At 29.5% G+C, this 16,164-nt stretch overlaps 1 protein-coding gene across 1 annotated transcript in view; it reads left to right on the top strand.

Moving 5' to 3' along the window:
- Positions 1 to 16,164, top strand: part of TECRL (trans-2,3-enoyl-CoA reductase like) — a 92,252-nt gene that overhangs the window by 48,535 nt on the left and 27,553 nt on the right. Inside the window, exons 3-4 of the mRNA XM_039844955.1 lie at positions 8,713 to 8,757; positions 11,852 to 11,955. Of these exons, the coding sequence (XP_039700889.1) occupies positions 8,713 to 8,757; positions 11,852 to 11,955 (149 nt within the window). The remainder of the gene's footprint in view (positions 1 to 8,712; positions 8,758 to 11,851; positions 11,956 to 16,164) is intronic.

Below are 16,164 nucleotides of genomic sequence, written 5' to 3'. Positions count from 1 at the left end.
GCTATGTAGTTATGTGTATAGCCATACTATAGTTATTAAAATTCATAGACTTTGTGTTGAAATATGGTTTTTTGAAAGGAGTCACTGACTATTAAGTAAATGACTACTACTAAAAATAATTAACAATTATATGCTATTACATGGGTAGATTTGAAATCTTACAACTACGGTTTAAATATTTGGAATTTTTAATGTAGATACTTATAGCCCTCTCCTGTTGGATTCATTTTCTCATATACAGACTTGCTCTAGTATCTTATTCCTACTACCCTACTATTTCCAGCATCAAGTTCAAGCTCCTTATGGCATATAAGGACCTTACACTGCCCTCATACTCTATGTTTATGTATCTGTGTTATTATCTTGGTAGAAACAAACAAATAAACAAAAACAGCAATAATTAACACTATTAAATAGATAATTTGAGGGGTGGGGTGGGGAATGTTTCCTTGTTTTCGTTCCTGTTAAACAGCAATTGTATGTGGATTGTGAGATTATTCATACTTGATTATTTATTGCACTATTTGTTTCTGTAACACTAATTAGTTCACATATGATTGATGAGTAGGGGAATGATTTAGCATAATGTGGAATTTATAATTGTTCATACACATTTTTTTCTGAACACGATCATTTTTCACCAAGAAATAGTAGCTAAATGCAAAGTACATAATGCGAACACCTGAAGCTGCAGATGAACAGACACTATATCACAACAACTATTTCTTACCTGGATCAATTTGCCCATGAGCTCTGCCTTGGAAATAATTATTTTCTATTTCTCCCCAATCCTTGTTAATTTCAGCAGTTGCAGAATCTTTCTTACACACACATTTCCATCAATCTTTTTTTTTTTTTTTTTTTTACTTTTTAAAGAGAAGGTAAAGTCCTATATTTTTAGTATTATTTATTTGTTAAAACAATCTTTTTAACTGTACTAGTATTTCTATTATAATTATTATTGATTTCTCTTAGTGCTCACAGTACAGAATTGTACAGATATTAAAATTTGTCCCAACTCTATTTTCTCATAACTCCTGTTGTTTTTAGTGTGATTTTGCAGAAGAGGTGTTTTGAGAATGTTTATATCATGTGTTAGCAGAAATTCTATCTACACAAGTGATGTATGGTTTTAAAACAATAGTTAATAATACTTTTTAAATTAGTTCTTAACAGTTTTTGGTAATTTATTTCATTTAAAGCTCATAATATTCCTGATAGTTAGATACCTCTGTTGCCTCTCTGGTTTTAAAAAATTTTTTTGCTTAACAGATGAGAAAAATACAATTTTGAGAGATAACATGCCCAAGATAAATAAAACAACTAGTAGATTATAGTCTCAGGATTTAAACTCTGTCAATACCCACTGACTGCAGTTAACTAGCAATAAAACACTGACTCTTTATATTGTGAAAATATTTATTATAAATAACTAACCTCACACTTGATTAAAACTATTGTGTATACATTCCTACCATATCTACCAATTCTCCTTCTATAAGAGGCCATGTATATATTCAAATCATGTACAATCACACATACCTCTATGCCAAGCAATCTTCTAATCACTGCATATATAGTTGTCATAAAAATGATCATGGCTACCTGTTCTCATGGATATTGCACAACAGTAAGAAGAAATGTATATTAAACATCTTATTAGGTACATAAAATAATTTCAGATAGAAAGATCAAGAACAAAGTTATGGGAGAAGGTAACTGCAAAGTTAATACTGAGGTCAGGGAAAGTTTCTCTGTAAAAGAGTCGTTCGAAAACCCAATTCAGAAACAGAAAATGGAATAGTTGAAGATAATAAGTTTTGGTGTTTTCCAAGTAGTGAGATAGAGGGAAAGTTGGCCAAAGTAGTTAAGATCCTTAATTAGGGTATGATTATAGTTAAGGATCCTAGAATTGAGCCTAGAGAAGAACGACAATGCAGGAAAAATAAGAAATTTTTCATAGTGAAAATCATAAAATAATTATTGGAAAATCCTTAAAGAACCAAAGAATATTTGAACTAGAAATACTAGCTTAATTAAGTAGGAAGGAAAAGAAGTGGTGATGAGAAAGTAGGATGTTTCAATTTTGTATTTTTGACATGGTACATTTATTGCTGAGCATAAACTCTGGGAAAAAATGAAATGGTAGATACAGTCATGCATTGTTTATTTAATGGGATATTTTCTGAGAAATGAATCTTTAGGCAATTTTGTCATTGTGTGAACATCATAAAGTACACTTACACAAACCTAGATGGTATAGCCTATTGCTCCTAAGCTACAAACCTATACAGCATGGTATTATACTGAAAACTGCAACTGTAACACAATTGTATCTGTGTATTTAAATATAGAAAAGGTACAGTAAAAAAAATGGTATAAAAGATAAAATATGGACACCGGTATAGAGCAGTTACCCTGAATGGAGCTTGCAGGACTGAGAGTTGCTCTGGGTGAGTCAGTGTGTGCATGGTGAATGAATGTGAAGGCATAAGGTATTACTGTACACTATTGTAGACTTTATAAATACTTAAGCTATACTAAATTTATATAGAAATAATTTTCTTCAATAATAAATTAACCTCAGCTTATTGTATTTTACATTATAAACTTTATAACTTTATAAAGTAAAATTATATTAATACATTGGACTATGATTTTATGATGGCTACAATATCATCAAGTGATAGGAATTTCTCAGCTCCCTTATAATTTTATGAGATGACTTTTGTATACAGAGTCAATTATTAATGGAAACATTATTACTCAGCATATTACTGTAGAGAATATTGGATGAGTTGATAGAGGAACTAAAGGACAGGTAATTAGTTACATTAAAAACATCTACAAAGATAAATGAGTAGTCAAGGAGAGAATATTCCAAGTTAAAGTTATCAGTGATTTAGGTGTCCATCATAGATGGCAACAAGAAGAAATAATATTAGATAGTAAGGTCTCGTGATTTGCATTCCATGAGGAGAACAAGTGTTTTAGATTTAATAGCAAGAAGGGTATCTTATACACATAAGTTCTGCAATTGGATGGGTTTAGTGTGAAAAATGAATACCAGTTAAAGAAGATACAGATAAGTTTTATATCAAAGTAAGAAGATAGAGGGATTTTTGAATAGAAGTTGCTAATTTAGAAGGATTTGCTGATGACAGAGTAGGAGTGCCCTAATGTAGATTGGGGGAGTCTGAGAAGGCATGGAGAGATGGACAGTCAGGTATGGTTAGTAGCTGTGCAAAGCAAAATGGAGAAGTGTTATGATGATGGATGCTCCGAGGTACTTGGACAGATAATGGTGTCTAATGTAAATGGAAATGTAGGCATGATGACCAACCCTGGTATGGTGGGTAATTAGATGAAGAAACTGGTTATAAACTTAAACTAGTGAAGATAAATAGTTTGGTTGTATTCTTTATGCTCTTCTTTCTGTCCTATATTATTCTTGCTTTGTGTCTTGTATTTTAGTGAATTTATTAGTGAAATTGGCTTGCTGCTTTATGCCTCTTGCTTTCATACTTTTTATTTTGTAATTTCGAATATCTGTTAATGCAGCTTTTGAATTTTCCATTTTTAGAACCATGTCTGTTTTCCTAAGAAGACTTGCTTTGCAGTTGCTCATTATACAGTGTTATAGCACTCTGTCTTTCTTATTTGAGTACTTTGTAATAGCAAACTTTCTAGCAGATGCATTTTCTTTTCAAGGTCAGCAAAATTATATATATTGGTTGGTGCTGTTTTGAGTGTTAAAAATTTTTGTTGTTGGATATGAGATAAGAAATGGTTCTCTTATTTTTCACATATATGAAACACAATCACACATATTATATCTTACTGGCATCCTTGATTCCATTTTCTCTTGATCACTTAATTATCTAGGTGGCATTTATGTAACTGCAAAGAAATGGTTTATAGGAAATAAAATGGTTCATTTAGTTTCAGCGAAGTAATATAATGAATGAATCATTTCTAACAAATAAAACTGATTCAACAGTACTAAATTAGCAGCCAGTGTTTCAATACAAGGCAGACTTTTGTCTAATAATACTTGATGTTAATTTCTTATGAAAAAAGAAACAGAATTCATGTGCCTGCCCTTTTGTTCAGATTTTCAAGCTTTTACTGTTTAGAAAGAGCATAACAGTACTGTACTAACTAATAAAGAAATATAACTAAAATGATAAATGCAATGTGCACAGGACATTCGGTCATGCCTTCATGTTTCCTATTTAGCATTCAATTTCCTGGTCGACACTGACTGTCTCGTAATTTTGTTTTGTACACCGAGAACTTCCCATTGGAGCAGGCTTTTACCTGACAGAAAAGGAGAAAGCTGTATACATCTTTGGATGACAGTATAAGGAAAATAGGTGGAAGTTATTAAGAAAAGTTTGGCTTCATATAAGTATGAAATTTTACTAATAAAACTATTTTTAAAAAGTATTTTATCAAAATCTAAGGTTTATCACTATTTTTACATTCTTCCTTAATACACAAGGTATTCATAATGCTTTAAGTCCAAACACCTTCCATTTTGTATTTTTTGTTCTCCAGTATTTTATTTTTGTATATAAATATAAATTATCATTATTGTTTTATATAATCAAATATAGAGAAATTATGTGATTTCACATAGAATCATCTACATATATGTTAGTTTCTTTGCTCAATATCATTTAGTTTATCTCATCTATTAGTCCTGGAATTAATTTCTTTTTCTCAAAGTTGATCCTTTAGATGTTCATCTACTCAGAGACAGAAAATGTCTATTGAGTGTAAGATTTGTTAGTCTAACTAGTAATGTCTTTATTTTACATTTTCATGTAAAGACATTTTACTTCACTTATTTTCTCCTACATAAAGTTCTAGAATCTTGAGGAACTCAACTGAGCCAAATAGAAACTTATAGAACATTGTTTTACCTTTCTTCCACTAAACTCTTAAACAGAATTAGTGTGTTATACCTATCTATGATTTATGTTAATATGTTGCATCCAGCACCATGACAACCATTTCTCTTTTTTTCTATTTTATTTTATTCTTTTTTCTATACTATGCTGTGCTGTGCTGTGCTGTGCTGTCCTGTCCTGTCCTGTCCTGTCCTATCCTATCTTAAATCTTTATATGAGGATACTGAGAATAACACACTAATTCTATTTAAGTGTTCAGAGCCAGCTCTGCATAGCATACTTCTCAAAACTATATTCTGTTTTTATTTACACTTCATCCAATCTCATAATACCAGCCACAGACAGTACAGAATAAAAATTGATCACCATTTTTTTCTCCCCCAAAAGTCTCCATGGTCCACTATAAATATTCCATCACATAAATTAAGTAGTGTTTTTAGTTTAATTCTTAACTGCTCTCAGAACTTCTCCTTCTTATTGGAATTGCTGATATCAAGAAAAGGGTAGAGGTTAGGTCACAAGTTTTACCTAGAGTCTTAGGTGAGGAATTCAGGGTTCTAGGTTAGAAAGGACACTAATTATTTCTGAAAAATTTCTCCACTATTTTTGTATCTATTTCTCTTCTTTCAGTAATAATATGACACATAGGCTCATAGGCTTCAGTTAAATATTTAATATCATCTGTAATCAAGAACTATCAATAACATAATTAATATTTTATAAATGAGACATGACACTAAATAACTTAATCTATGTGTGCTTTATTCTTTATGTCTTGACTAATTGGCTCTATATTTTCATATATGCAAAGATAGAATATATACTATCAGTAAGTCAGAAATAAAATATTTTACTTGTCTAACGTTTATCATTTCTAAAATTAGATCTCTGAAAACATGAGTGGTGCATTTAAGTTAAAATTTATATTGTTTACCAATATCTAATCATAATAAAAATTATGGCAATCATTATTAGGCTAAAAGAAAACAAGGGCAGGCATCTGGCATATGAACTTGAATGAAAATGGCTTATATTTTAGATTATTTATATTTAATATAATTTATATTACCCTCTTCCTTAATCATTCAGAATTTTTAAAAAATCCTTTTAAAGAAGTCAAATATTCAAACTCTTCAAATCTGTTTTATATTACAGGATTTAATTCAATCACTAGTGTTGATTTTTAGGTAAAAGTTCTATAATACATAGTTTTAGAATATTTAATATACACATATATTTTTACACCTGTGAATTTCAAACTTTTTTGACTAAGAATTAGAGTAAGAAATGCATATTAGTTTTATAAAAACATAAATATGTTTATATGATTGAAACTATTGAAAGGATAGTTCAAAAAACAATACTTAACCTATCTATGATTTATGTTAATATGTTGCATCCAGCACCATGACAACCATTTCTCTTTTTTTCTATTTTATTTTATTCTTTTTTCTATACTATGCTGTGCTGTGCTGTGCTGTCCTGTCCTGTCCTGTCCTGTCCTATCCTATCTTAAATCTTTATATGAGGATACTGAGAATAACACACTAATTCTATTTTTTAATTTACTAATGGGTCACAACCAGCAGTTTGGAAAATATTACCTTATTAAAATAAATATATTTGAATTACATGAAGGCATTACTTATTTAGAATGTTATTACATAGTGACATGAACACTTCCAATTACTGAGGAAAGAACTCAAAGGCATAGTTTGAATATGAAGAGAGTTACAGAAATCAAATTACACATCTTAAATAATTTCAGATACTGACAGATACATTATACCTAATACATTATACATAATTCAGCTGTGAACCAGTTGTTTAAGTTCAATGTGCTCATCATTATAAATGATCTTTTAGATAATTCATGCTAAAAATCCTTATGCAATGCATGTCTTTTATGATATATAAACTGTTTTTTATTCTGCCATTTTTCTAGCCTACTCTATCTCCCTCCAGCAAGTACAGAATGTTTCAGAAAAAGTTTGCTTTGTTCATTTAAAAAATGCCTGAAACTAATCTAAAGGCTTACATAGGCAGTTAATAACTCTCTTTGTCTAAGACACAGTGTTCAAAGATCACAACTTGTAAATGCCAAGTTATTTCATCAGTAAATTTATAGTTTATCCATGTTAAGAGAGGTGGAAGGACATGGATTTTCTTGAAGGTGTTTAGAGCTTTTAACTTCTCTGATTTGCCATTGTAGATTCTGCTAGTATTCACTCATGTAGTTCTTAGACATATCTATTTGCTTATAATAATAGAGTTATTTTTGCATTGACATTTTCACCATGAAAGGCATCATAAAGCATTATTGAAAGAGTTGTCTTATATGAATGTTATTAGAATAGTCAGAATATAACAGTGTATGTACACTAACCACAGGTGCTCAATGACTATCTGTCAAATATAAATGGATTCTCGTAAGGTTTGTATTTTTCCAAATAACCACAGTTGGAAATTTAATTAAAACTGTATATGTCTCTGTTACATTTATTTACATCATATCTTCTTTGGCAGCAGATTTCCAGTATGAGTAATAAAGGTAGATATACCTCTAAATACTTTTCAACAAATAATGTTAGCATTTATTTCAGAATAGCAAATGACTATATAAATAATAAAAATTATTTTAGTAAATACAAAAACAAAACAAAAATAAAGTGTCTTTTTCTGCATATTTTCTAATTTAAAAAGCAAATGCCAAAGTTAAATGTTTGTGCCTTCCTTATTTGCCATGTTACTAAATTTTGTTTGTATGTAATCCTAAGTAGGTTTTTTAAAATATTATTATTGTTTTTTTGAATAGGCTAAGTAGGTTTTAATTTGTGACTACAGTTTTTGACTTGCAAATTTTTTGTCTATTAGAATTTGCATGGATAAGTGGTCTTTAGCAGTAAATTTAGAGAATTGATTGCAATAGTCTAGTTATGTCACATTATCACCACTCATTACTGACACTTTGAAAAGTAATGTTTTGAAAACAAAATAATTGTGGAATATTCCTTTACCAAGTATTTACTTGTTAAATACTTTTCTTTCAATTCATTATTTATCAAATTAATTTGCTTAAAATTGGACTTCAAAGTTAAGAATTAAATTTTCAATAGGGAGTTTAAAATAATAACATATAATTTATTTTAAGAGAAAAGACATTCTGGTTGTTGTAAACAAACTTTTTATTATAGCAATGCATAATAAAGATGTTTTGATTTTCCTATTCGGATAGAACTTTTAATAATCGTTATTCCTAATGAGAGTATAAGTAGAAGATACTAAAGTGATGTTTTTACTATAATAAATATGCCCATATATTAAAAGTCAATAATACATATCATTCTGATAAAGTGCCTTACTCCTGATAGAAAAAATAACTCACTTTTACCTGAGCAGATTAAATATATTTTACATGAGATCAAAGTTCTCCAGTTTTAAATGAAGTTACTTAATCTTTTTACTGAAAAATAACTTGCAAAAAGTGCACAAGTCATAGTTCACATACCTTGGTACATATCTACAAATTGAATACATTTTACATAACCAGTTGCACGCAGAACAAAGAGCAGAAAATTGTCAACCCTAAAGCTCCCATCATGTTACTTTCAGAACTATCCACTACTGCTTCTCATTGCCCTGCCAAGGGTAACCACTATCTCCATTTCTGACCCTGGACAACCATTTTATTCACTTCTTAACATCTAATTTGTCTTTGAATTAAAAATACATTTAAAAATGTGTTTATACTTGTGCTGACAACTAAATATTATTAATTTTTTTTTTTATTTAATAGGTCCTAAGTGGTACCCTTCCCGAGTTGGCCTGCAGCTAGAAAGTGGTGAGAATCAACTTTCACTATCTACTTAAATTAGAATCCCTTTTCTGCCATTAATAGCTAATATGTATTTATCACTTACTAAATGACAGGTACTGCAATAAATTAACTCTATTATCTCATGTGATCCTCCCAACAAGCTTATGCGCCACTTTTATGGATAAAGAATTTTAGTTTTAAAGAAATAATTTTTGCTATTCATTGTCAGCATGTATTGGAGGCAGGATCTGAACTAACTTCTTTCTGTCTCTAAAGCTTTTACTGCTCTATTCTCTCCTTCTTCCATCTTCTAATATATCCTCAGGGATACAGCTTACCTCTTTTTTTTTTTTTTTTTTCTATTCTAAAACATAATAAATGAGTTAAGGAGGAACAGAAACAGATGCATTAGAGGAAGAAGTATTATATCCATTAAGTCTCAAGTTTTTCAAAATATCACATCCTATTCTTTATTTAGAAAATTTATAAATAGATACACTTAAAGATGAGTCCTGCTAAAGGTCATTATTACTGATATCAAATCAACTTGATCTTGAATTTGCACTTGTTAAAATCAACTGTGGGTAGAATGTAAATTTTGGAGGAATATTTAGTCGAAGTCCATAATGGTAAATCTGTAAGAGGCGTCTATTAAGGAATTTTAATCTCTTAATGTTTCCATAAAATGGTAAATCGAATTTTTTCTGTTGCTTTTTCTAATATTAAGGCTTTCGTTTTTCAGATATCATATTTATATAAGGAAATGATGATTTCTGTGTATCTCTCTAAGATATTGTGCTTGTTTTCATTGTTGTCAAACATTCCATATTTCTCTGAGATCTCTATGTAAATAATATAGGAATCCATGGCATTCTTAGAAGTAGCACTTTCTTGATGGTCTCAAATTCTTCCAACTTCAAATGTTCAAGACAAATTCCCATCTTGCTAGAGTTTAAAATAGAAAAGTTGTCGTCTTGTTTATTTTTTTCTCTACATGGCCTAGTATGTATCAGGTACATATGCCTTTCAACTCATGGATGCTGAAATAACAAATTAAATAATGGCATTGTTTTCTCAACTTGACTAATATAAAGAAGACTGAGAATGCCACAGGCATCAATGTCAAATGTAAGTTCAATTTTAAGGACACTATAATGGACTGAGGAATTACTGTTAATTCAATCTTTCTATGAAATGTGAATTTTTACTTTCCCCTCACATTTATTTACCTGGTTGAGTGTACCAGGGTGTGGTTTGAATAAGTATAGTCAAGTGTCCTTGCGTAGAAATGTGATAACGGTTTTTGGGGAGTCAATTAACTGCCTGAGACAAGCAGGATATGGTACAAAGAAGAGGTAATTTGGAATAACTCATAATTTTAAACCTGACTCTTCGACTTATTATCTATAGGATCTTCTTTTGTAAAGTAGAGCTTATAAAGATCCTAATTTATTTTTTGTAAGTATTAAATAAGATTGTGTTTATAAAACACTATAATGATTTACATATGGTAGATGTTTTATCAATCATAATTACAACTATAAACATAGTTATACTATTTTTAAAATAAAGACAACACCAAAACAAAGCAAGGCCTGAATGTTTACATATATTTGCTAAAGTATGATCTAGGAAGAGTTGGTATGGCTCTCTTTAGGCATGTTCTCTTGGTCCTACATATTCCTCTCCATTAGGAAAAAGGACATAAGCATGGAAGGCCAAGGACAGGGGTCCCTGATACCTGAATCTAAAAGTGGCATGATTAATGATATATCTGGACTCTGTAGAGTTGTTTTATTCAAATATTCTATTGATGAGACTCCATTTAAAAATACTCTGTTTCCTGAAGTGAGAAAGTGTGATAGAAGAGTAGAAAATAATCTCCTCCCAAAAGGTGTCAATAGTTGTATATTGGAAAGATGTTTTCGTCACACTTTCAAGTGGTCAAAGCTATCAGAATTTTTTATCTTTATTAACATTTGATGTTGTTAAACATGATTGTCACAATGACATTATTGACCATTTAGATTTCAAATTCTTTACCTTGATCCACATTGCTTTAGTTTCCTATTGCTGGGTAACAAATTACCATATATTTAACTCCTTAAAAGCATACTAATTTATTAGCTTGAATACACAATATGGCTAGATCCTCTGCTCAGTAATATTTAATGTATATTTCTCTTACTGCTAGAAAGCTGTTTTAGATTTCTTTGTTTTCTTTTTATACTAAATACATAAATAATCTCATTAAGCCCCATGATTTTAAATGTTAATGACTTTTGAATATCTACACATACATCTACCCAACTGCCTACTTGACAGCTCCCACCTGAATGTCTGGTAGATATCACATACTTAACATAATATACAGAATCTTAATTTTCACTTACAAATCCTGCTTTCCTCAATATTCTTCATGACAGTTAATGAGGTTGCAATGTACCTAAGTATTCAGGCCAAAAGTCTAAGATCAATCTATATCTCATTGAATCCTCTCCTCTCAAGTTGAATCTACTCTATGTTAAAATATATCTGGAAGTGATCAATTTTAACATTTCCACCAGTGCCACTTAATCCAAACAAACATCATCTCCGACTTGATGAATTTAGAGCTCCTCCTAAATAATTTCCTTACTTCTTTTCTTTCCATTTTCCATAAAATATCCATAACAATTTTTTAAAAAGGTAAATCATGCCTCTCCTTTCATGCTTGCAATGACTATTAAAATCATTTTACCCCAGTTAATTTATACTATAATAAAATTATTTAGAGAACAGTTGAAATGTAAGTCTACTGATACCCAAAACTATACTTTAAAAATACTTTGCATCATATTTGATTATGATTATCAACTTTTACATTTCCTCAAAACACAATAGGATATTAGCAGTTATAGTATGCATTTTATATATATTGGGAAACTACTGTGCATTTGAAAATTTGCTAGATATATTTTATAAAATGGATATATTCACAATTTATTTTACTTTAAAGATATATTGTGCATGCAATTTCTATGTAAAATTTATCCTTAGCTTTCACTGGTTTCATATTAAAAATATTTATCATTATGCCTTGAAATGTTATTAAAATAATATTTTCTTATTATTTAAGGTGGGACTTTTTTGAAGGACTATGTAACTATTCAAAGTATTGCAGCTTCCTCCATTGTCACACTCTATTTTACAGACCTAGGTCAACAGGTCAGTTGGACTACAGTAAGTATCAATTTGAAATGCAATATACATGTCTCACATTTTGATGTGAATAATTTGCTGACAGAGAGGACAAATTCTGTCAAATAAACTCATAGTGGAACAAAATATTGTATTGAATGTTATTTTACACACAATGATGTATTATTGAATTGTACACATGAAACATATGATTTTATCAACCAATGACACTCCGATAATTTTAACAAAAATTCAACTTAATTTAATTTTAAAAAATAAGTACATTTTCCATTCTTACTATGATCAGTGGCGAAAATTTCATTCAAAAATTAAAACAATTAGAAACACACAGTCGAAAGAAGGAAGATAAAGTCCTTTTTAAATGTCAGTCTATTCCATAACTGATGGCCCCATTTCTGCTTCCCAAATGCCTTGTCAGTTAAATGACATTTTCTCAGCTTTTCCTTCTAGGATCTTTGAATAATGAAGACCCTTTTGACATTGCAATGGGGGGGAGATAAAATATTCAATAAAAAATGTTCTAAGTCAGTGGGAGGACAGTTTGCAAACTGTGAGTGAAGTAGTAAGACTTCTTCGATGTGTGTGTGGGTGGGGAGTGGTGGTGGTGTTTGTTTCTCTTTGGAGGAGAAGTTTTCAAAGTGGTGGCAAGTGAGTCCAATGACTTTAGAAGAAAGAAGACTACATTAAAAGACATGGAGGACTAAGAAACAGAGAAAATACTTGACAATAGTTCACAAGTATTGAACTGTTCATGAGTAAGGAAAAAGATAGGTGGAATAACTTTAGTAGCAAGAAGAAATGCTGTGATATTTAGTGATAGAAGTAATGAAATTGTTAATCTGATAAATAATTTTGACACTGATATACAAAGAATAATGCAATCATTCTATTTTTTAATTAAATTAAACGTATTCATATTGTTTAGAAGTTAAGATTTTTTTGATTATATTCTATTCCATATTTGTTATGTGATTACACATTTAATATTTTCTATTTAAAATCGCTTTCCTTTTTCCCAGCATTAACAATCAACATTATCATCCTTACTTCTTTGAGCTTTCCCTTTACAGTCAATCAACTTTTTAAAATTATTATATACACAAGGTAAATCATGCTTTATTATTTAATTCTCAAAGAGAAAATCAAGTTTTACATTCATTAGTTAAAATATCATCACATCCTTTACTTTTCTAACTATATATCCTTTAATATATATTATCTTCCTACACTTAGATAATTATGTATATTTTAGTTTTGTTGGTGAAAGAGTTGCTTTATTTTCCAGCTTGTTGAGCTTTAGAGTACTAATTTGTTGTACTAAAAACTGAATTTAGAATATTCTGAATCCTTTCGAAGTATATTATAATGTTTATAAAAGAACCTATTAATTCAAGCTGCAGACATTGTGTAAGCAAAGGATTTGATACTTAAATGTAATATCTACAGATTTTTGCTAAACGAGATTTTAGACGAGAAAATTTTGATCTTTAAAGGTTAAAATATTCAGTCTTTGTCCACATTTATGATAAAAAGGGGATTCTGTCTACAGAAATTGTGTCAGGGTGAGTGGCATTAACTGCGAGTTCATTAGAAATTCCAGCTGCATCATTTGGATAAGCACTGAGGAGAAAAAGTGCTAAGGTAGAATTCTATGACAATTGTACTAGAAAATTATAACTTATCTGAGAGGAAAGTCATTTAAGTGACAAAGAGAACTCTGAAAATAGGCTGGCTATTTTAAAATCAACCCTATGGTTCACACATCCTTTTGCTCTATATGAGTCAGTCCTATTAAATGCTAAAAATGCATTACATTGCAATCACACCCACATTATATCAACTGAATTATACAATAAAAGCAATATTTTACCACACATAACATTCTTGTACATTTACGAAATGTTAAAATGTTCTCCTAAAATGAAAGCATTATTAGATTGCTTTTTTTTTTCCTTTAGAAACAATTTATTTAATTTAGCAAGGTCAAAATTAAGATTTTACTAATATTATGCATCAAGTATGAATATGTTGTCACTGAATGTTAAGAAAATTCTTCTCTCTTTGAACTTATTGAAAGACTTAGGAGAAAGGGTTAATAAAATAATATAATAATCCTCATCATATAAATCCTATTAACTAGAGACTAAAGATCATATTCATTTCTCACCATTTTTACATTCATTCATGTGCATGAGAGTATATATAGTTCTGTGCAATTTATCTCTTGCATAATCTATCACCAAAATCAGATACAGAATTGTTCCATCTCCACAAAGGAACTCCCTTGATATTACTCCTCTATATTCATACACTTTCTTCCCTATCCTGGGGCAATCGCCAGTCTGTTCATATATTTTTGTCATGTGGCAAATGCTCTATAAACAGAATTAAACAGTTTTTTTGTTTTTTGTTTTTTTTTTTTTTGAGATTGATACTTATTTTTCTCTAAGCACAGTGCCTTTGGAATCCATCCTGGTTATTTCATGTATCAATATTCAGTTCCTTTTTATTTGTAAATAGTATTCTGTTGTATGAATGCAACAGAGTTTGTTTAACCTATCACACATTTTCAGACATTAGGTGTTTTTTCAGTACTTTGCTATTACAAATAAAGCTGTTATCTATCAGTGTATAGGTATTTGTTTGAACATAAAATTTTATTCATCTGGTACACACTGTAGTTTTAAGAGTATCTTTTATATTCTAGATAAAAGAACATTATTTGATACATGGCTTATTATTATTTTCTCTCAGATATTAATTTATCTTTTCGTCCTCTTAACAGGATATTTTGTTGTTGCTGTGCAAAAAGTTTTCACCTTTAACGTTTTCTAACTAGTTACTGTTTTTTAAAACAAGAATCTTGCCTTTGTTGTCATATATAAGAACTTTTGCCTAGCGCTGGATCTGGGAGTTTTTCTCCATGTTTTCATCCAAAAGATTAATAGTTTGATATTTTACATTTTAATCATAACCTATTTTTATTGTAAAGAATTATCTATTTTTTAATTTCCCAACTTAATATTTTCTTTCAATTTGCCCCGTGTGTTTTCTAATCTTATTTTATTTATTTATTTATTTTTTCTTTCCTTATTTTATATTGTCATACTTTCTTTTCTATTAGTCCTTGTATTATTATGGTCATTATCTTTTTTTTTTTAGTAACTCTAGTGGTTACTCAAGAGATTACAATGTGGGTCTTAAAATATTAAACTAATATAAATTGCTTAATTTGTTTACTAATGTGAAGATACTTCATAGATAGTTGAATGACTTTAACATATTTGAGCTCCTTCTGACTCATCTTCTATTGCTGCAGTATATTTTAATTTTATAAATTTTTAATGTGAATCCACCAGTATAATTTTATATGGCTGATATTTATTTAGATTTATCATTTTAATGGCAATTTAGTTCTTCTTTTTAATACTTAGCTTACATCTGGTAACATTATCCTTCTTCCTGAAAATGCCTTTAATGCTTTATTATAGCTCTGCCATTGATGAATTCTCTCAATTCTTGTTTATGTTGAAATGTATTTATTTAATTTTTATTCTTGGAGAATATTTTTGCAGGGAAAAAAAAAAAAAACAATCCCATGTTGGCAGTAGTTTTTGCCTTCATTTCACAAAACTTTATTATTTTGATTGTTGACTCCCACTGTTTCTATTGAATAGTTCATTATACTCCTTTAAAATTAATATGTCTTTTCTCTGACTTACTTCACAACTTTCTTTTGCTTGATTATCAGCAGTTTGACTAAGGTGCACACAGTTATGATCATGTTTATATTAATCCTACTTTGAGTTTATACTGTAAACTGAGTCTATAGTTTGATATACATATTCAATTTGAAAAAAAATAGGATAATCTCTTCACCTTTTGATTCACCATTATTCTCTTTGTATTCTCTTTTGGGGTTCTTAATGTATTTCCATACTTTTTTTATTTCAGAGTTTTCAAATATCTGCTGAAATTCTTAATCTTTTCTTTTATTCTTTTGAGCATAAAATCTACTTTTTAAAAGTATGTTTTCTAGTAATTCTGTAAAGTGAACCTTCAGTTAGTCTATTTTGAATGTCTTCTGTTTCTTTGGTTTTGGTCACAATATCTTTACTACTTGTATACCTATATATTTCTGCCTTAGTGCACAAAAATTTAAAAGATAACATATGAAAAATTTTAAAGATAACATGAGGCTTAGAATAATGTTATATTCTTTCAAAGATA

Source organism: Pteropus medius, unplaced genomic scaffold (assembly GCF_902729225.1).
Source record: "Pteropus medius unplaced genomic scaffold, Ma_sr-lr_union100, whole genome shotgun sequence".
NCBI lineage: Eukaryota > Metazoa > Chordata > Mammalia > Chiroptera > Pteropodidae > Pteropus > Pteropus medius.
The sequence above is the reverse complement of the archived record's forward strand: the minus strand, read 5'-3'. Positions and strand labels throughout refer to the sequence as shown.